Source organism: Abramis brama (genome assembly GCF_963993115.1).
Source record: "Abramis brama genome assembly, chromosome: 12".
NCBI classification, from domain to species: Eukaryota; Metazoa; Chordata; class Actinopteri; order Cypriniformes; family Leuciscidae; genus Abramis; species Abramis brama.
This window is the reverse complement of record NC_139974.1, coordinates 36544311-36566823: the sequence shown is the minus strand read 5'-3', so window position 1 is coordinate 36566823 and position 22513 is coordinate 36544311. Positions and strand designations below refer to the sequence as shown.

General features: G+C 39.2%; 2 protein-coding genes across 2 annotated transcripts in view; both read right to left on the bottom strand.

Annotated features, from left to right (window-relative positions):
- Window positions 1-3170, bottom strand: part of casd1 (CAS1 domain containing 1) — a 16664-nt gene extending 13494 nt beyond the window's left edge. Inside the window, exon 1 of the mRNA XM_084131089.1 lies at window positions 364-3170. Within this exon, the coding sequence (XP_083987215.1) occupies window positions 364-649 (286 nt within the window). The 5' untranslated portion in view covers window positions 650-3170. The remainder of the gene's footprint in view (window positions 1-363) is intronic.
- col1a2 (collagen, type I, alpha 2) lies at window positions 3147-22513 on the bottom strand. Its single transcript, XM_084131088.1, has 49 exons — window positions 22259-22513; window positions 19644-19679; window positions 19298-19381; window positions 18877-18933; window positions 18565-18609; window positions 18324-18377; window positions 18176-18229; window positions 18029-18082; window positions 17883-17936; window positions 17654-17707; window positions 17094-17138; window positions 16853-16951; window positions 16706-16759; window positions 16116-16214; window positions 15983-16027; window positions 15490-15588; window positions 14524-14577; window positions 14316-14423; window positions 13884-13937; window positions 13083-13181; window positions 12866-12919; window positions 12602-12700; window positions 12462-12515; window positions 12309-12362; window positions 12152-12205; window positions 11560-11613; window positions 11242-11286; window positions 11051-11149; window positions 10866-10973; window positions 10665-10718; window positions 10517-10570; window positions 9697-9750; window positions 9477-9530; window positions 9220-9327; window positions 8957-9010; window positions 8797-8850; window positions 8503-8664; window positions 8300-8407; window positions 8095-8202; window positions 7952-8005; window positions 7718-7825; window positions 7581-7634; window positions 7385-7492; window positions 6398-6451; window positions 6203-6310; window positions 5765-6011; window positions 5478-5662; window positions 5138-5380; window positions 3147-4461 (listed from the first exon to the last, which is right to left on the bottom strand). The coding sequence occupies exons 4-49, from the start codon at window positions 18877-18879 to the stop codon at window positions 4315-4317; spliced, it is 3813 nt and encodes a 1270-aa protein (XP_083987214.1). The 5' UTR covers window positions 18880-18933; window positions 19298-19381; window positions 19644-19679; window positions 22259-22513; the 3' UTR covers window positions 3147-4314.

Genomic DNA, 22513 nt, shown 5'->3' with positions numbered 1-22513 from the left:
TATGAGATTTAGCTTATTTGGCGCTATGCGTCAAAACATCAAGTCTAACTGTAAATGTAACTGTAATGACAGACGCTATTGCCAGCTGGGCGATAGCACTGAGTCGATCGTAGTTCTGGTATTGATTAGCTAAAGTCTTTGACAGATGAAATGTTGTGCTTCGCAATAAAAGTGCACCCAATAGACGCCCGATTTAACAAAGCAACCACAATTTAATTGAGTTTGCAAGAGCAAAGCTGCAGCTGCTATCTAGCAGTGACAGACACGCGCACACGCTGACTGAAAACATTGAGTGACAGCTTTAGCATTGATGCTAACACAAACACGCATCTCTTTCTCGCACACCGTAAAACAAACACGTACCTCCATAATGTCGTGAAGCCGAGTGAAACACAGTGAGAAGGACGACGGCGGCGACAGACAGCAATTTTGCATTTTTTATGCTGAAATACTGATTTATTTCCCGTTTGCCTAGGCTATAGGCCAGGACCGCCATCTTGGCTCCTCCATGACAACAGGCAGACAGACGAGCTGCAGCGAAGCTGACGGAGGAAGAGCTGAGCGGCGCGTGCGCCTCTTCCTCGGTTTCTGCTGTCGCGAGCAGAGACGGTTGACTGGAGTCCGATGCTGCAGTTGCAGGAACTTTCATATCCACCTCTCAGGTTTTACTTTCTTCTGCTTACTTTCTTTTGCCTTCCGACTATCACTGGATTTCCCAAACTACTCCTTTAGTTTCTTTATTACTTTTAACTGCCCTGCTGCACTTGTTAAGCTGAAGTAGCCTAAAGCAAAGTTAGTCTTTGAACCTTTCTCCCTATGTCCTGAACCGCTAAATAGGCGATTGACATCAAAGATAAATTGTTTGTTCAAGACAAACAGCTTTGCAAATAATATGTTGAACCATCCTCTTCTTTCCTCATCTGCAGGGCGAAGAACATTGATATTTATTTGCTCGCTTGGAATGTTGCATATCATGTTGTTCTGGTTGGAACGAAGTATTGTGTTGTGTAAGACAAGGGCAGTTCCAAAGTAGTTTCTATGGGTGTAATAAATCACTCGGCAATTATAAAATGGTCGAAAAGACATTTCAAGATGACCTAATAGCTCACCAATGTCCTGTCGCTCTACTATAAAAAAAAACAACGGCCATTCTAACTCGCATTGTTTTTTGTTGTTGTTGTTTTTTCATATATGATACTAGCTGATCACTTCTATGTTATGATTCCATTAACTTACTATTTAATAACATTCATACTGAATAGTCAAAACGGTTAGAACCGTAGTTTCTTAAAGACAAGAGCAAAATAAACCTCCATGAATTATTAATTAAGTTATATAAATGATGTGGCTCAGCCGCCCACCAAGTTACCAAAACCAATAATTGTCCAGTACAGACACAGGCACTGAAGAAGCCGATCAGATTTTAGCTGTATTCAGTACAACTCTTAGCCTCTGGCCTCGCCCATTGCAAAATTGCTCTCATACCTCCCAGAGCCAATGGGTGGAGCTTGATGTCCAGCTCCCCCTCTCTTGATGTTAGGGGTGGAGCTTTGAAGTCAAGACACATCCTAATCATTTGGCTCTGCAGCGAGCACCACTTGGAAAAACCAGTGAGCCTCAGAAGTGTTGTGGAGGCCATCTTCTGGCGAGATGTGGGTATTCATACATCGGGCGTGTCGCACACTTGCGGTCTTTGCACTTGACCTCAGGCTTGTTCGACTTGAACCGGCGCTGCACAGACCGATCGGTGAATGACATCAAAGTACCGCGAGAGCGAATAGAAAGTAGACGGCTCCTTATGCTTTTGAATTGCTCTCGCGGTACTTTGATGTCATAAACCGATCGGTCTGTGCAGCGCCGGTTCAAGTCGAACAAGCCTCTCTTCTCTATCTGCATGACGTATTTCCTTTTGTTTTCTCCAAATATTCAAGTGGGTGTGACGACCGCAAGTGTAGAACTTTTGATTACTCGATGGGACACTCTTATAGTAGGCTACTATAGTGTAAAAATGCAAGTAAATGTTTTACAGAGCTTTATTTACTTAGAATTAAAAATTATTTTTCCTTTGTAGCCTACTGTAACAGGAATGATAAAAACAGTTGTTTTACAAAATACACATACTCATCTCTGCACCAATACAATATGCAACACTGCATTTTACTTCAAAAGTTATGGTGAATTCAAGTTGATTGTTACACCTTTTCCCAGTCATTGTAATGGCAAAAAGTGTCCCAAATCAACATGAATTCACCCTATCCTCCAGTATCACAGACAAGGCTTAAGATATTCCCAGACTAGAATGCATGTTTGAGCTGTTTTAACTGAAAGCAACTTGCACCACATATCTTAAAATATGTCAGTGCTGTTGTTTTGTCTCAAGATGCATACCAGTAATGTTTGTTTATATTATAAGGCACGTTTATATGCCCTAATTTTGGCTTAGTTTAAGCCCTGTCTGTGAAACTGGGCCTATGTAATATAGTTGACATGGACTGTTTTCCTGGACATCTGAGCATGTGAGTTCCTGAACATGATGAAGGATGGGATAGATACTCTTAGCCTCAAATACTGCTCCAAAGCAGCATAACAGATGATGTGAATTTAGTGTGAGTTAGACCTGAGACAAGTCTTTCGCACTTCCTGTCACTCGATAATGTCCACTATGTTTTTGGACACCACTACAAATGGCTGTCCCCTCCAATTGTGCACTGCATAAGGGTATAAACAGCGATTTTGGACACAACACTTTTCTTTAAATGGGAAGTCTGGGATTGGCTGGCACAGAACTCATTTCTGGGTCAAAAGTTAGTGCTTTCAAAAAACTGTACAGTAGCTACAACTGAACGTTTGCCCTCTTGAACCTCAACAGATTTGATCAAGATATTGAACAGACAAAACCTGTTTTGTCCTGTTTTGTCAAAACCTGTCAGATCAAAAGCTATATTTAGAGGGAGACAAAAAGGGAAAAACATTATATGAAAAGATTGTGATCGGATAACCCTTGACTAAACATCTAAAAGAAACCTGTTCTGTCAGGGATTGGCAAGAATGCTATTTGGTGCACAAACAAAGTGTGGCATTCAATGCTATCTTTTCTATGTACAAATCTACATGTTTGGATTCTCTATAAATACAAACATGCCAAGTTGCAGTGACTGCCTTTTTATTTGATTCAAAAGTGAGAAAGATTTTGCCATCTAAAAAGCATGCCATATGTGAAAACAGAGGAAGATAAGCTCCTTATGGCAATAGACTCAAAGTAATGGTTGCTAAGACAAACACCCATACTTTTTGAATAAAATAGAAAACCAATTTCACGTTTTGAAAATAAACACATTAAAATCATTTGTCAATGAAAGAATTAGAAATCAGGCAGACATCCAAAATGTCCAATTTAGTCAGACATCTTTTTCAACATTAAAGCAATTAACTCATGGAATAATGTGTTTCGGAACATTGGACATGCTTTATTTTCAGAACTTTTCACAATTTATTTAAACATCTCACATATACAAAATAGGTACAATAAACTTTGTGGTTTGTTTTGAGAGAGTGGCCTCTGCAACCCTTTAAAATGGACGAACTGTGCTGTCAGTATTAACACTGGGGGCGTAAAAGAATGTAATGCCTGAACAAAAGTGTAAAAAAAAAAAAAAAAAAAAGTCCGAACAAAACTCTGAGAAAACAAAAACAAATGAAACAAAAAGTAAAAACCAGACAAAACATCAGGTTTAGGAATATTCCACCTGCTTAAAAATGGGGTTATCAGGGGGACCTGTGCAATATTCCTCAGAGACAATACAAAGTAATACAGTAACAGTGGTTTTTTTTCCACAGCTGCATGTTTAGCACCATATAATATCACTGCTTCAAGTATTGGAGCACCTTTGAAACAGGACAGAACTTGAAGTCTTAGTACCAACTAGTGACAACTAGGATGTTGATTATTATTTTCCTTTACACATGAGGTAGTTTAAACCTTACGGAAAAATGTGGTTTTAAACTTCCTCTCTGGAAGATATACAAAGACCACAAAGTGATGTATACTTTCATTGTTTTTATTACACTTCCTTTATTTTACAAAATGATGACATGTCCCATAACATGGTGTTATCCCGTGTCTCTTTGGGCTGCTGTATTAATTTGCATTGCGCAATGCTCCGTTCAGTCCATTGGTCCTCTCCGATAGAGCCCAGCTTAAGCAAGTGGATTTGCGGAAAAAAAATCAGCATTCAGTATAAAAAAAACACAGAAAGAAGGGCAGAGATTTTTCTTTTTTCTTTCTTTCTCTCGTTTAATTTATCATGAGTCTATTTATTTGAAACAGACTGGGCCAATGTCCAAACCAAACTCTTGATCTGCGCCACCAATGTCCAAAGGTGCAACGTCGAGGATTGGAAGGCGAGATGGTTTATTTGTTCTGTATTCAATGACTGTCTTGCTCCACTGGCCAGTGTGTCTCTGCAGGGACACAACAAAAAGACAAAACATATTAAGTGACGTTTTTTGGGTTTTTATTTTGACAAACATCAAACTGTCATAAACATGCTGTGATGTAAAAATGTATGGACCATCTCACATGCATGCTGAGCATAGACTATCCACTGTGACTGTATAATATTAACCTCTTAAAGGGTTAGTTCACCCAAAAATGACAATTATAACACGATGAACCTCATTTGTTCTCACACGTCAAGTGAACATGCTTGAGCTTCCGTTTACCACAACTGATGTGATGTGTGAGTTGATATAAATAGTTGAATAAAAGCCTAAATTAAATCTGTTCATCATATAAAGCGATCGAGTCTCCTCAGAAAATTTGGACTAAACTGTCCAATTCATTTGGATTAGTTTTACGATCTCTATATGAACTTAATGACGTGTCAAAGTGGTAGTTGAGTAGCTGTCAATGGAGAGACAGAAAACTCTCAGATTTCATCAAAAAGATTTTCATTTGTATTCCGAAGACTTTTCTAAATGAAAGTCTTCGGGGTTTGGAACGACATAAGGGTGAGTAATTAAGGACAGAATTTTCATTTTTTGTGTGAACTATCCCTTTAACCTCTTATTTTGTACATTTCGTGCTAACTGAATCAAGATTTTGTCAGTTTAATCAATGTGCAAAAAGAGAACTTACACTGCAGCCATCCTCTAGGACGCTGAAAGTGAAGCGGCTGTTGCCCTCTGCCCTGAGCTCAACATCGTTGGAGCCCTGCAGCAACACAGCCTTCTTCAGGTTTCCATTCTCAGCATCCATGTAGGCGATGCTGTTCTTGCAGTGGTAGGTGATGTTCTGGACTGCCTGGTTGGCCAGCAGACGCATGAAGGCCAGTTGAGTAGCCATGGACTGTGGGCTCAGGGTCTCATCATTGTAAGCAAACTGAAAAGAGAATAGAAGAATGCAACCTTCAGACTACTTTCTCTTTATATATATTGAACAGTCATTCATTTTGTCCTGTTTCAATACTGTGACTTACCTCAGTACCACCATTGATGGTCTCGCCAAACCAAATGTGTTTCTTCTCCTGGGAGCTTCTGTACCAGTTCTTTTGTGGGATGCTCTCGGGGTGGGGGTGGATGCAGGTTTGGCCAGTAGAAAAGTCGCAGTAGGCCTTGATGGCATCCATGGTGCAGCCCTGGTTGGGGTCGATCCAGTAGAAACCTACAGGGGAAGAAAGCAACATAGATAATTAGGGGAAATTAGAAGAAGTAAGAGTTAGAGCTACTGGAAAAAGGAGCACTTCAAACAGCTTTGGTCACTTACCGCTGCTCCATTCTGGGTGGCTCAGCCTGATGTCACGGCAAGTACGAGCAGGGTTCTTCTTTGAGCCCTCAGGGGAAAGCAGATTGTCAATCTGAGTGTTCAAGGACTTGATGGTGGCATCCACCTCATAATCCTTGGCCCTGAGAGAGCCCTGGTCAGCTCTGTACTCATCATAGCCTCCAGATGTGTCATATCCACCACCAGCTGGACCAGGGGGTCCGGGAAGACCAGGAGTTCCAGGAGGACCCTACGGTCAAACACAACATTGTGTTTTTCTCTACATTCAATCTCAAGGTAAGGTATAGTATTTTCTATATTATATGTATTATATGCATTTATTTTCTTAAGTTGTCTTACTATTAACAATTAATTGTCTCTGGAAACATAAAATAAAAAAATATCTGCGTAGAAGAAATACTCAAATGCATATTTACTTACAGCAGGTCCAACATGTCCAGAAGGACCACGGTGTCCAGGGGGTCCAATAGCACCAGGCATGCCATTTGAGCCGTCCTTACCAGGGGGACCATTAGGACCAGCTGGACCCTGAAGACAAATTGCAGACAACCATTATGCACATTTCCTCAATATCATGACAAAATCCTAAGTCTGGAGAATGAGAAAGTTACTTACTCTTGGACCAGAAGGACCAGCAATACCAGCAGGGCCACTGTCACCAGAAGGACCCTGTAAGACAGTTACATTTGTTCTTGTTGTGGAGTCTTTTATGCTCAATCATTTAATAACAGTGGTGGACAAAAAAAAAAAGAATTTCTACTGCATTACTGTTTTTAAGTACATTTTTTCAACTTTTTATTTTGGGAAAATTTTACTTCACTACATTCCAAAACATAATATTGTCCTTTTTACTCCACTACATTTCATAAAACATATCGTTCTTCTTTATTTTGAACTGAAGATATCGGCATTCCTTTTGAGATGCAAGAGCAATGTCCAATTCGTGAACGAATTGATTCTTTCCAGTGAACCTGCTGAATTGGTTCACAAATAACACTGACAATTTGGACTGATCCAATTGCATCTGTTGTTGAGTCATCAAATCACTGATTCAATGATCTGGTCAAAATGAGCCAAGAACAGGGATATTGTCAGAGCTTAAATGTGCATGCAACTGATGGCATGAAACTAATGAATTTTAGTATTATTGTCAATGAAATCATATATAGGTCATGACTGTCAGTTACTTGTGAACTAAATCTGTTGTAAAAGGGCAAGCTTTTTTAAAGTGATATTTTAGTATATTAAAGTTTGTTTTGATAGTGTGATAGTTTGCTTATTTGCAATACATATTAAATGTTTACACTAATCTTTCTTATTTGTGCTGAACACTGACTAGTTTGTCTAGTACTGGCTAAAATAAATAATTGGTTCATTGATCAGTACTTTTAAATAATGAGTACATTAAAAATCAAGTACTTTTGCACTTTTACTCAAGTAAAACTGAAAATGAGTACTTTTACTGGAGTAATAACTGAATAGGTAATCTGTACTTTTACTCAAGTGCTTGATTTGTACTTCGTCCACGACTGTTTAATAATCTGTATGAGAGCTAAACAAACTGTTCTAACAGACGTTTATCAGCAAAGTTGTATCACTTACATTGGGTCCGGGCATTCCCTGCAGACCAGGATGTCCACGAAGTCCCTTCATGCCCCTATCTCCTTTGTCTCCAGCAACACCCTTCTCACCACGAGGTCCAGAAGGGCCCTGTTAAAGAAAGAGAGACATGAAGTAATTGAAAGGAAGAAACTTTTATAGAAGCTATTTACCGTGTCCTGCTGTCTGACACACTTACAGGTGCACCTCTTGCTCCAGCAGCTCCAGCAGGGCCAGAAGCACCAGAAGGTCCCTGAAGGGTGTGTAAATGAGAGATTGTTTAGTTTATTTGTTTATAATTCAGTAAATGCTGTGGTTATGTTCAGTGACACATACAGATTCACCGCGGTTTCCGGCTCTGCCAACAGCGCCTGATGGTCCATTGGGTCCAGGAGCGCCGGCAGGTCCAGAGGTTCCAGCAGAACCAGGCTCACCACGATCACCCTGGCAGTTGAAATAGTCCAGTTCAGTTAAATTTTGTTATATATACAATAACACAATCTGTTCTTACAAGACTACAGTCTTAGGATAAGCTAGTGATGGACCAATATGAATAAATTAGCTGTATACCTTAAGGCCAGCAACACCAGGACGGCCAGGAGGTCCATCATTACCAGGGCTTCCCTAAAAAACAACACAGATGCATATGTAAATATTGTATGACCCTGCAAATTGTGTGTCTTAAGGAAAGTCTAAGTTAAACTGTTACTTGCCTCACGTCCAGCCTCACCCTGAGGACCAGTCATACCGGGCATGCCAATGTTGCCAGAGGGGCCACGGGGGCCAGGGGCACCAGATGGGCCAACTCTACCAGGTTCACCCTAAAGTACACAAAAAAATCATCAATATTTATTTACCCTGTAACAAGTTAATTTTGACCAGTTCGGACACAATAAGGAGGTTGGTCAGTGCACTTACAACAGGACCGGGGCCACCAGGAAGACCACGGTCACCTCTGGAGCCAGGAAGACCATTAAATCCTGCACTTCCCAGCTGACCCTGAGGCCCAGCAGATCCAGGTGCTCCCTATTTTTAAACAGAACAAGTTTATAATGAGACATAATATATACTTGGTAATACTTTGCAATTAACACGGTCTGGCTAGTTCAACTAGTACTTACAGGTACGCCAGCCTCTCCAGGTGATCCCTTCTCGCCAGCCAGACCAGGGGGTCCAATCATTCCATTCTCTCCTGGGGGACCAGCAGGGCCAACATCACCACGAGCACCACGTGGGCCATCCTTTCCAGAAGCACCAGTGGGTCCAGCAGCTCCAACAATACCCTAATGGTTGGGAAGAAAACCAGATTTCATGTGAGACCATGAAGATGGCATTATATCCTGAAATGAGGCAAGCAGAAGGTCTGAAGTATTAGGTCTGAACAAGTTCATTTATAGTTATCTGATATAACTCACAGCAGGACCAGGAGGTCCAACTCTGCCAGCAGCACCAGGGAAGCCAGTCAGACCCTAGGATAGAGCCAGATATTCATGGGTCACATGTAGTAACATTCACACAACAAAACAAAAAAACCTCCTGATAATACCATAAAATAATCCATTAAAGCATACTTACAGGGGGACCACTGTCACCACGGGCACCAGGTGGGCCAGCAGGTCCAGAAGGACCCTAAAGATGCACAAGACATTTAGAACAAGTCCAAAATCATAAAAGAGGTACATAAATGTGTTTAGACATCTTTGACCGAGACATAAAGTGAATTTATAAATACTATTACACTTGCTCAGATTTTTACAAATATACCCAAGAAGTAAAGTGTCAGTTAGGCACATTTTTTGCCAGTAAATGTGCCAAATTAAATGTAGTCTCAAACTTACGAGGGGTCCAGTGTTGCCAGCAGGACCAGCAGGGCCAGGGGGTCCAGTGTCACCCTTTACACCAGCAGGTCCTTTCTCGCCTCTTTGTCCAGTCTGGCCGTCAGCACCCTACAAGAATTATTGTGTCCATGTCATTTTTCAGTGCATGTCTGTTCAGAGTTTATAAAACAGCTGAGTTGGATGTCTAAAATTTAATGTATGAATCACTAAGAAGCATTCTTTAGTAGCAGACTTCAGCAGAATTCATGTGGACTTACAGGGGGTCCAGCAAAACCGGCAGGTCCAGCAGGGCCAGACTCACCACGCTCTCCCTAAAAGACAGGGCAACACTTGAGCATGAATGCTTGATTCTGAAGTGAATTATAGCTTATGCTCAGTTGTTTATTTTTCTAGTCAGTTTCCTCAACATTGGACAATTTGTATGATAGAAAGGATCATGGTATCAATGTGTGATAAAGAAATGATCATAATACTTACAGGAGCACCACGAGCACCAGCAGGTCCAGGAGGACCGAAGGAGCCAGTCTCACCCTGGAAGAGAACACAGAGGTAAGTTTGATCAAAATTATCTTTAAAACTACTTTTTATACTTTTGCCAGTCTTTTAAATCAATTATTTGTAGGTTATGACTTTCTTTTCGACTGTCCCAAGTCTCAAGGTTGTACTTGTAAATTATTTTGGTGATCCCTCAGAACAGTTCAGCTGCATTCATGCCGAAAGCCATTTGTTCTAAATTGGTGATAGTCCTTCAACACGTTAATAATGCCGAGCAAATATGAACAAATGTCATCTAAAAACAGACTGTTTCATAGTGAGGAGTAAAAATCAATGATTTTCAAACAATGTTTGATTACTGTTTATTATATAGTAAGAAATTGAATCATACACTGTAGATCACCATTGGTAAATAACCTAACTCCAGTGTATTTGAATCACGGAATATTGTTTGAATTTTCCGGCAGAGGGCAGCAGTGATTTATGATTTAGGTAATGGCCATTATCTGGCCATATTGTGACAGTTGCCAGCAGTGGTTTCTTCTTCAAGCAGTGGATCAAGGAGATCATTTTTAACGTTCTGTTAGTGGCATGCCATTAAATATATACATTTTGATGCTGTCGCTTTTGACATATTATGGTTATGATGTGCAATACATCACGCAAGATCCATTAGAAATAGGGAGTGGGAGGGTGGGGAAATCTCTTTGGACTGATGTAAATCTTCAATTTCAATGATTTACGGAGATAGCAACAATTCTCTGCTTTGATCAAACATAACAGCTGAGAGAATGCTCTTTACCTTGTCACCATTAGCACCGGCGGGTCCAGGGGGTCCACTGGGTCCAGGAGCACCCTGTGAATGAAAGAAAAATACCATAAAATCAAAATCTATGTGATTTTTTTTAAAATTACGTATAAAATGAGATCTAGGTACATGGTATACATACACGGGCACCATCTCTTCCAGCATTGCCCTCAAGTCCTCTGTATCCAGCCTCACCCTATGAATCAGATAAATATTTTCAGCCAGCTAGGAGTCAGACAGGTTTGGCAATATATCCACTATGGAATGCTATATAAGTACATCAACATTTTCTCCAAAGCTGTTTCATCATTATGGCGAACATGAGCATTGCTCCAACTCATACCTTCTCTCCCTTAGGTCCAGGTGTGCCAGCGGCACCACGCTCACCAGGCATGCCAGCAGCTCCCTGGTGTCCAGGGCCACCAGCAGCTCCAGCTGCACCAGGCTCTCCCTGAAGAATACATATTTTGTCAGTTATACTCATAAAAATGATCTGTCTGGATGGTGTTTGGTGACACATATACCTACTTTGTTTCCATCAGGGCCAGGAGTACCAGCAGGGCCACGAGCACCAATGGGTCCCTGAGCACCAGAAGCACCAGCGGGTCCAGGGTTACCACGCTCTCCCTAAACCGTGATAAAAGGGAGAAAGAACAGTCATTTATTCTCCAGAATGTGAAAATAAACACAGAACAAGAAATCAGAGATAGGTAGGTCACCTTCACGCCAGCAGGTCCTGATACACCTTGATCTCCAGGGATACCCTGTTGAGAGATATTTGTAAATGATTTGCATGACATTGTGCATCCAATATTATGCAAGTGAACCAAAAACTACATAAGCCGCACTGGTAAGGTAAGCCTTGAAAACAATAAATTCTCATTCGTCAATAAAGTACAGGAAATACATGCTCTAAAGTAAGAATTGACTCAGTGTTATATTCAGTGTTATTAAGTAATATATATTTATTTTCTGTATGCACTGCAGAATGTGCATTGTAAATTTAATGCAAGATGTTCATTGTGACAAGAACTTACTCTATCTCCGGGCTTGCCAGCCTCACCAACGGGTCCAGCGGGGCCAGGAAGACCCTGTTAAAGTTGAATGAGCGACATAAGTTGTTGAGAAGATTCAGTCACTAGATGAATGGGTAGAATGCATACAAGACTATTACAACTTTATCTTATGGTTTGTCTATGACAGTGATTCCCAACCATGGGTACACCCAGGAGGTACATGGAAACCTTTTGCTTTTCGCTTTTGCTTTTGTCTGCATTTCTTACACCTGGCTGAGAACTGCCAAAACAAATAAGCTCAAGCTACAAGCTAAGCTTCTCGCCCACTGTATTGATTGTTTTTAGTTTAAACGTAATTCACTGTAATAACAATATTAACAATATTAATAACAACCCCTTTAATAATATTTATGATAATGCTTAATGATACCCAGTATAATAAAAAAATAAAATAATATAAGTTGAAAGGAACATGTTTTAGTGTAAATAGAGGGTACTCGATCCCTACAGATTATGGGTGTACATAAGACAAAAAAGGTTGAGAAACACTTCTTAGATTTAACTTCATAGAGCACTTTTAGTAAAGTTTCAGCAGGCATGACGTGACACTGACCTGGAAACCAGGAGCACCAGAGGGTCCCTGCTCTCCTTTCTCACCTGGGCCACCCTAAATGAGAAGACAACAATCTATTAGCAATAAGAAAGAGTGAAAATGAATGTGCTAACCCAAATAGGTAGTCTTTTCAGAAAATTTAAGATTGCCTACTTACAGCAAGTCCGACGGGACCAGCAGGGCCGTTGTTACCATCAGGACCAGGCTGACCCTGAGTGAAAAGTAAGGAACTGAATCAGAGCAGCTCAATAACTAATGATACTGACGAATAGCATATATTCCTCTCTCTCTCTCTCTCTGAATCACTTACTCTCAGTCCAGTAGGACCAGCAGGTCCCTTCTCACCAGGCTTGCCAGGCTCGCCCTGTAAGGAGGTTTATTGATAAGCTCAATGATACTTTTTGAATCTCTAAATAAAGGTGAAATGCACAAAATAGAGTCATTACTTACAGAAGGTCCCTTAGGACCGGGGAATCCAATATTACCAGGCTGGCCTCTGGGTCCAGTTGGGCCAGGAGGGCCGGAGCGACCATCTTGACCAGCGGCACCCTAGAATACGGCAAACAAAGCACATTGCTCATAATATTTGTAATATTTTTGTCATTGCTTTTATTATTAAATTTTTTTTAATTGCATGTTTTTAGAAATTACTTTGGGTAACTCACACATAAAACACATAAAATATTATGTGTATAAAACAGCGATTGTACTCACAGAAGGTCCTTCCTTTCCAGGGGGTCCAGAAATGCCAGGGCTACCAGGGAGACCCTGAAAAGATTTAAGATGAAGATGATGTTTATATCAAACATACTTGTGGAATTGTAGAGATTAGATAGATTACATGTATTTCTTGCTTTGTAATCTACAGATTTCCCCTGTCATAATGGACTGAACAGATGAAAAGTAGTGGAAGGCTAATTGTGATACTCACTCTGGCCCCAACAAGACCAGCCTCACCAGCACGACCAGCATCTCCAGGAGGTCCACGGGCTCCAGGTGCACCAGTGGCACCACGGGCACCAGGCATGCCCTGAAGGTACAAGAGTCAGAGATCAGCGTCTTAAAAAAAGCATCAGATCAATTTGAAACTGTGCTTCAAAGATATATTATTTTGTTTTTATTTATAACTGACCTGATGGTTAGTGATTTACGCTTTTATCCAACGCAGCTAAACTACTGTCACATTCTATATACATACACTAGTGGGCAAAAGTGATGTCCGGTCTAGGAAAATTGACATCTTCACACTTTATTCAAATATTGATTTTTAAAAAAAAAAGATTTTGTAAGCATATTGCGTAGTTGTGCTTGAAGTCAATTGTTTTATTTGTGATAACGCAATGAAACGTGCCAAATTGTGTGACACAATTTTTGTCCAGGCTGTCATAACAAGAAATAATGAGCACATGCAAAAACAAGAGAACCAAGAAAATATTAATACCTGTTATGTTGTTATGCTGTTTTCTGTGGGCTTTTTGTTTTTCTATGCATTTCTTTTTACATATATAGTAAAATAAAACCTGTAGCTGTAGTTTGCTGTTTTGGCCAAATAATTTTGTCAGATAAAAACCTAAAAAAAATTATATACATAAGATATTGTCCTCAGATTTTGATGGTTTAATCAAACTTTTAGAGTCACTAAAAACAAATACCATCTCCGGACGTCACTTTTGGCCACTACTGTAGTTTGATTCAATACAAAACAGGACTTTTAATATCTCTTGAATCTTACCATTGGGCCCGATCTGCCAGCCAGACCAGGCAGACCACGAGTACCAGCGGCTCCCTGCAAGAAACGTAAATGTACATAGATTAATAAAAATAAATAATAAAAAACATAACCAATTACATATATGAGTATATTTATGCTAACAATTAACCATAGGATCAAGTTCAGTAGATGTTTACATTATTCTTACGGGAAGAACTCTCACATAATCCACTGTATATTTTTCTTTTTCTTTTTTAATTTTCTGTACTGTTGTTCTGTACTTTTTCTTTCAGATTTGTTCCTTGTCCTCTTAACCAACTAAAAGTGGTGATCATACATTTTTATTATTTTGTTTTTGTCACTGTAGTACTCTCTTATTGTGACAATTTCTCTGACACTTGCAGTTAAAATGGAGGTACCCCTTACATATCAAAAAATAAATTACAAACTTACTCTAGGTCCACGCATTCCCAAGGGTCCGGTAGATCCCTGCTCTCCAGTTGAGCCTCTCTTGCCCTCTTCACCAGAAGGACCAGTGGGTCCCTGAGGACCAGCACTACCCTGTACGGGAAGCATTCAAAGAAGGAGGTGAACAAGGACATTCAGCTAGAGCACAGACTTCATAAAATATGTTGAGAGGCCTGACAGTGTGTTTACTCACAGGTTCACCCTTGACACCAGAATCTCCCTTCACTCCAACGGGTCCAGGGTCACCCTAAGCAGCACAACAGTTCAAAGGTTAGACTGTTTCATTGTTCTACTAATGAGATGAACAAATCAGAATTTCATTATTAAAAATTGATGTGGCAGTGATGCCCCCGAAATGAAAAAACAAAACGGCAACAGAACATTTTAAATTACCTTTTGCCTGGGATGATTTAATAGAACAACTTTCATACTACTTTTAACATTTAATAAATTATTAAACTACGTTCCTTGCTCAATTGGTGTTACTTTTGATTAACATCTTGTCTCTTTGTAAAATATTGTTTAAATAAAAATGACTGTATAGACCTAAAGACCTATGTAATTATTTTACAGTTGATCTATGCAATATAAATTTGACTGCAAAATGCTGTTGTTCAATTTTGGATCATTGTCTAGGTGTGGGAGTGTTATCAATTGAAAACGTGTCCTCTTTTAAATCTAATTAAACCTGGATGATTTCACGTTCAGAATTTCCGATAATGAATCTGTTAAGGCCCGTTCACACCAAGGCTGATAGCTATAATGATAACCATAAAGATATTGTTCTAAAAATCGTTCTAAATGTAAAATAATAGTAGAGTTCACACAGAGAAACACTATCTTTGAAATCATGTCTTTTTTTCCAGCTGATGAAGGATCAAAATAATTGACAGGCAATCAGAATCCATCCTGCTTTAAAGAGCTGCGTCAGATGACAAACCTTAGAATAAACAGAGCGATATCGTGCTTTGGTGTGGACACTAATATAGTTATCATTATCGTTATAGTTATAGTTATCATTCTTGGTTTGAACAGGCCTTTAAAGTAATAGTTTCTATAAAACATTCCAGCCTTTTTTATTTCAGCCAAAACCCCAAAATGGCAGCTAACAATTGGGTACATAATTAATGCACATTGTGACAAATCACATGGTACTCACACCAAGACCTCTTGGACCAGAGGCTCCAGAAGGTCCCTGGGGGCCAGGGCCTCCTCTAGGGCCAGGGAAGCCAGGGGCACCAGCAACGCCAGGTAGGCCCTGTGGAGGACATCAGAAATATATTTAAATAAAAAGAAAAACGAAGAACAAACACTTACACACAAAGGTTGGATTCATAGAAGTGTTATTTTAAGATAAAGCACTGAGTAAAAACGGTAGAGTAAATGCAAAGTCATCTGTTTTATGATGAATTCTGACACTTAAGCTAGGTTTAAACTTAAAGGTACACTATGAAAGTTTTGTCGCTTTAGTTAATAAACACAACTGCATGCTTTGTTTATGTATATGACGAGTCACGCAGGTACTGGGCTACTCCTCAGCGGTTGTCAAACTCAAAACTATTTGCCAATTATTACCATAATTCAGTTGAAATTGAACTGTAGAATTATATTTCTTGTTCAAATTAAGTAGTATGAAATGTATGGAAACTCACAGCTGCTCCCTTAGCACCAGTGATACCGTTAGCACCAGGATTACCCTGTAAAAATACAAAGAGAGGCACGTTATTATTTTTTTCTTAATGAAAATCGGATGAATTTATCTGCAAATATTTAAAATGCACTCACAGGGGGTCCAGCTGGGCCCACAGCACCGTTCGTGCCTGGCTCTCCTCTTTGTCCCTGAGGTCCAGATGGGCCATTAGGACCAACAGGTCCAACTTCTCCCTGTGAAATATTATAGACATTGTAAATTACAGATTGTAAAAGAACGACGGTTGCTATGATGAATTAAAGGGATAGTTCACCCAAAAAGTAAAATTGTATCATAATTTACTCGCCCTCAAATTATTCCAAACCTGTATGAGTTTCTTTTTTTCTGTTAAACGCAAAAGAGGATATTTTTTTCCTACTATAGAAGTCAATGGCTACCGTCAACTTTCTGGTTAACAACATTCTTCAATATATCTTCTTTTTGTGTTCAGCAGAAGAAAGAAACTCATACAGGTTTGGGAACAACTCGAGGGTTGATAGAATTATAATTCTGAACTATCCCTTTAAGAAAAGATAAATGTAGAACATGAGATCTAATCAAATGATATGAACAGCCAGTTTTAGCTTCTCTTATTAATTTTCTGTGGCATTCTTTTATGCAGAGGTTTTTGCAGACTACAGATTTAGTCAAATTCTCCTTTGAATTGACCAGTTGTCACTCATACCTTAGGTCCAGGGGCACCAGGGAAACCGGGAGGACCAGCTGATCCCAAAGGACCCTGAGAGGAGAGAAAATGTGTTACGTCTACAGGATTATGTCATAAGGCACATTTTAGGAGACAGAGGGGTCAAAGGGCAGCCAATCCACTCACGGCAGGGCCAGCAGGACCAGTGTTGCCATCAGCACCGCGAGCACCAGCTGGGCCAGAAGGGCCAGCACGACCTCTCTCACCAGGAAGACCACGACCACCCTGTGCAACGAGAGGAATGCGAGTTCAAGTAGGGATGCATTTAAGGCCATTTGTGCTGAAGTCAGAATTAGGATATGCATTAAACATTTTCACATATTCATATCCATTCATATCACTGAGAAAATAATAGTATTTTATTTACTCTCTGTCCGGGGGTTCCGTTTGATCCAGGAGCACCATTCTCACCCTGTTGAAAAGAGACAAACAAAAGCCTTTAAAATATGACACTATAGATTTGAAGTTAGCCATTATACGGGCTAAAAAAATGTGCTTTACGGTATGAGTAATATTATCAATAATATTAATAATGCTTGTTATTTTTATAGCACCTTTCATATGTAAAAGTCAACTGTAAAGCAAATATTTTTTTTATGCAAAGCGTCTTTTGAATTGCACTTCGATTCCACTAAACTGAATTACTTTATGTGAAAGTGGCAGGTGCATTTCTTTATAAGACACACAAGTTTTTAATAATAGCATGTTTGAAGCATTTTTTATTGTGCTGGGTTTAAACCTTTTTTATTCAAGTAACGTTTTGGAAGAAACAAAGTTAAACCAAGTTTTTAAGCGAAAATAAATGGTAAAAACCTCATATATATAATTTTATCATACTTTTTTTCCCCTCGCTATGAAAATCGCCACATAAGCTGGCATGGCACACAAACTTTAGGGATAAACTTTTACATCATGTGTGATTATTACCTTAGCACCAGCTGAACCAGGCTCTCCTTTGCGTCCATCAAGACCAGTGTAACCCTGATGAACAAGAAATTAAGATCATGGCTATTTAGGAGATTACTTAAAAAACACATCTGTCTCTAGAAGCACTTGAAACTACATGTAAGCTCTCACTTCAGTATATCTTCTATGAGAAATGTTGGAATTGATGTCTGAAAGATTACAATGTCTTTCCTCAACACTGAGCACTTACTCTGTGTCCCTTCATGCCAGGGAGTCCAGGAGTTCCTGGGAAACCACGGGCACCCTGTAGAAGAAAGAGAAAAGATGAAGCTCCTTACTGAGGTAGATACAAACATACTTGATTTAAAGAAAAAACAGTATAGTTTGATGCCTTACCTGTGATCCAGGTGGTCCTCTATCTCCAGGTTTTCCAGGTCTGCCGTTGTTACCCTTAGAGAGAAATATAAAAGAGGAGGTCAAGACACCGTGAATGCATGGTCAAGTTATCGCTTCAGTATTAGCTCATGATATTACAGCACTCACATCTTCACCATTTTTGCCAGGAGGTCCAGCGGGACCACGAGAACCAACAGCTCCCTGTTATGAGATGACATAGGGGAAAAAAAATCAGCTTTTAAGTTCAAAGGTCATTTCCAAACTGTGCGAAACAGTGTTGAGCATGAATACTTACAGCCTGTCCGGGCTCTCCAGGCTCACCAGCATGTCCTTGGAATCCTTGAGGTCCCTATTAATTCATGGGAAAAGGAATAAAAAAAATGTCACATTTAGGTTTTAAGTGCCATATATACTCAAATGATATCAGTGACATCAGAACTAATAATTACTCTAAATCACTCAATTGTATTTACATTTTTATTGAAACAGAATCAAATCTACATCTGCAATCCAGTTAAAAAGATTGAAACACTCACAGGGGAACCAGGGGGTCCGGCTGGGCCTCTGGGTCCGCTCAAACCCTGAGAAAGTGAAAGTGAAAGTAAGCATGAGTGGCTCAGTATGACCAGCAGTGGTTTAGCTATTATGATCAATGTTGGCCTATCTAAAATAAAAGGTCCAATCTTTAATATGCAGGACACTACGGCAAAGAAAGTTGTGCAAATCATCATACTTTAGTACTGAACTTTTCAAGTATTTAATACACAGTTAATATAAACTGTGTATTATAAAGAAAGGATTCACAACTGAAATAGAATTGAAGCTGAAATTAAATGACATGAACTCACCATTGGTCCAGGGCCGGGATCAGCTCCTTTCCCGCCATCATATTGAGCAGCAAAGTTCTACAAAAGTAATTGAGCAAATATTTAGCAAAATTAATTATTTTAACTTTTATAATACCGGACTTAATTTTCCACTATCATTAAAAAAATTCCGGAAAAAAAGGGAAGACATTCTCTAAACGTTTCTTATTTCATACTTAAATTATGAAACTGTTTCTATCCTTACATTGTAAATAAATGTTACAGCCATTTTGAGGCCAAGGTTCAGGGCAAAGGTTAAAGGTCAAATGTTAAATATGACTCGGTCATGGGTCAACGGGAGGAGCATAAGCCTCGAATGTAACTACCCGCAAGCTTTAATCACTCAACCGCTATGGAAAAAAAAAATGTCTGGAAAAGTTTTTGGTTTGAAATGGAAACTTACTCCACCAAGACCAGGGGGGCCGGGAGGGCCGGGAGGCCCATCAAGTCCAGGTCTGCCGGGTTTTCCATCTGGTCCTTTAGGACCCTATGTAGAACAAGAACAAATAACACAATTAAGCTAGTTGTGATTGCTCAGATGTTTTAAAATGTGAGGTAAATCTGTAGTGTTGACGTGAACTAGCCACTATGCTAGTGTAGTGAAACTGAAACTATACAAAACATACATAATAGCTTTCCTGTCCATATGTCCTTATAGATAATGGTTTAGTGAAACACCTTGTAATAATGTAGCCTTTGGCCTATTTTAAATATAACTTTAATTCTGAAAAATGACGGTGTAAACTTACCCTCTCACCTCTGGGTCCTTTTGGTCCCCTGGGGCTCTATTTATGGACAAATATAATCAGACAACAGGCACAGACCTATGGCTTAAAGTCTAACATTTTACTGTCAGACATTCATATGAAGAACATTTGCTTTTCATATGCATGTTATGCAGGGTGCATTTTCAGCTTTGAGTCAGAGCTCTACACTCATTACCATAAACATGAACATAACCTTAATATAACTGCACATAGAAAAGTGAATAAATAAAAACAGGATTTATTTATTCCCTCTTTCTAAGATTCTTATGTCATGTTGATGTCATATCAAAAGCATTTCTTCAAACTACAAACATGCAAATTAGTCTGCAAAAAGAGTTATAACATGCACTGTGTAGTATTCATCAGTAAATACTATTAACTGCATGCCTGGAATTCGATATTAGATATTAATGAAGGTTAACAGAGGTGCTTTAAGGAGCACACAGGCCTAGAGCAGGACGATGAGCCTGTCCCGCTGAAGTTCCTCACTATGCTCCTTTAAGCACCTTCTGTTGTTGGTGATCAATACTGTCATGTGATATTCAGGTGAACAGTTTGACTCAATCCCAAATAATATCCCATATTTATGCCAATTCCATTAATCTATGCTATGCATGTCCACTTGAGGGAACTGCTGGGCAAAATCCACCAGGTTGGAGGAATTTCTGCAGCATGTTGATTTTGTTACTTTGAGTCCACCTCTTCAGCAGGCCATCTAAAAAGGGTCCATTGTGCCCTGGCTGTCTGCTAGGCAGGGGAAGGTGATCTCTAGTTTCACTGACATTTGCCTGAGCCAATGGACTGCTTTTCTCATTCCTGACACAGGCAAGACGGAAAACCCCAGAAATAATCCAAAATGCTCTGGTGTATTTGAGATTGACCAAAGGATCTTTTCACCGAATATCATCATCCGCTTGGAGATTTGGGATCAGATCAGGTAAATATCTCTATTAATACAATTGAAATAACTTCATGCGAGTGTACTGACCGCTGTATGATGAAGATGGGGGGTGGAGGAAGAAAACGGAAAAACAGGGAGAGAAAAATGGGAAAAGACAGAGGTGATTGATTAGAGTTATGCACTCCACATAATGTTGAAATACAGTCTACTATTTATTATTCTAGGCTTCACTCATGTACAGTATGTATCCTTACACTGTTTATGATTAATAAAATATCCTTACATGCAAAAATCAATGTGTTAAAATGGAAAAATTATGCCTTTTTGATTTTTTTGCATTGTTGAGAAAATGAGAGGACCTGATCATAGTAGGCCTGGGTTTAATTTTGTGTCTTTTGCTGTAAAACAATAAAAGATTCATATCTTTCAGTGAAATGTGCTGTTATGATAGAGCATCTGTACGAATGGATGTACAAATTGTAGTGTAGTGTTTAAGAAACTTATATCCCAAAGCATAAAATTATTCCTAATCAATATACTTATTCCTGTACTTGCTTAATTAATTAATTGCTGATTCATTTGAGTTCAAATTGAGTAATCATAGTAAATCTCTTTTAAAAAAAAAAAAATCTTAAGCGAATTAACAAATATGCAATATTTTGATTATATATAAATATATGAATATGTTTTAATACAAATATATATTGTTCTATTGTGTATTTATAATATAATAGTTTCCTAGGCTGAATGTATTTATTGATTTATTTTAGCAAGTGAGTCACATACAGTAGAGGTTGTCAGGTACTATAAACCTGTAGAGGTGATCGGGTATTGTTTACATGCTTAGGCCTTCCGGTTGCATTGCCAACTATGAACTATGAACCCACTGAACTAAATAGTTTTATCCTATAGGAGCCACGTGTCATGTCGTTTATTCTCCACCAGGTGGCGTATTTGACTACAAGGTGATGACCTAATGCCACTTTAAATGTCAGTTTTCTTAGTTTTCTAAAGAAAAAAAAGCTATATTAAAAGGTAAGAATATTTTACTAAAACATTTTGGGTTTTAGAGGCATACAATCGATTTTATGATAGGCCTATATTTCAAGTCACTCCGTATATACGAGTCTTAACATTTGGGTATTATTTAAAATAACTTGTTGCTTTTTATACTTAAAATAGTTAATTTAAATGAGATAAGATTATAAATCAGTTAATTTTATATGATGTTGTTTAAATGTGATGTTACAGACTTCAGCCAGCAGGGGGCAGATTTTACAGACCCCCCCCCCCCCCCCCTTTAATTAAAAAAACACTCCTGGAGTCTGGGACAAAGATGAGGTGCAGCACCCGTCCCTGACCATAAACTAAACACCTTTAACCAGCTGTCCTTGACTATATTTTAAAAACTTTTTTTGATAATAGTATTTGATAACTATGCCATGTGTTTCCGTTTCTCAATCGCAACAGATGAAAATATCCAAGACCACGAAGTATCCATTTAAAGGATCCGCTGGATTTTACAGTGGAAAGCCAAAAGGAAACGCCTCAATTCTTCAGATGAAGTTCTAGCTTTCCTTGAGGTAAATTTCCCAGCAAGGTTCAACCAAACAAGCGGAGCAAATCCAGTAGAAGAAGAAAGAAAAAGCCTTAAGATCCTTGGTTAGACACAAAAAAAAGCATATTTCAGACTTACATTGACATGATGCTAGGTACGAAGTCACTGCAAGCAGCAACAGAATCCGGGTATCCACAAAGCTGAGCATGTCTAAACCGACATGCAGACTCCTTGTGCTGCAGTGCCCTGGTTAAACTCAAGCAGGCATACAGTTGTGGTATAAACTCCAAACTTAGCAGGAACCTGCTGCCGTGATGCTAGAATAATAAAGAGCAACCAGCCCTATTTATATGGCAGGAGGTTCCCTTGACTGCGTGTCCAGAGTGCGCCCTC

Coding starts and splice junctions, on each gene's coding strand:
- col1a2 (XM_084131088.1), bottom strand. Junction 18,230..18,323: donor CTGGAGAGCCCGGACAGGCT/GTAAGTATTCAT, acceptor ATCTCATAACAG/GGAGCTGTTGGTTCTCGTGG. Junction 8,851..8,956: donor GTGGTGACAGTGGTCCCCCT/GTAAGTATGCTT, acceptor GCTCTATCCTAG/GGTCTGACTGGCTTCCCTGG.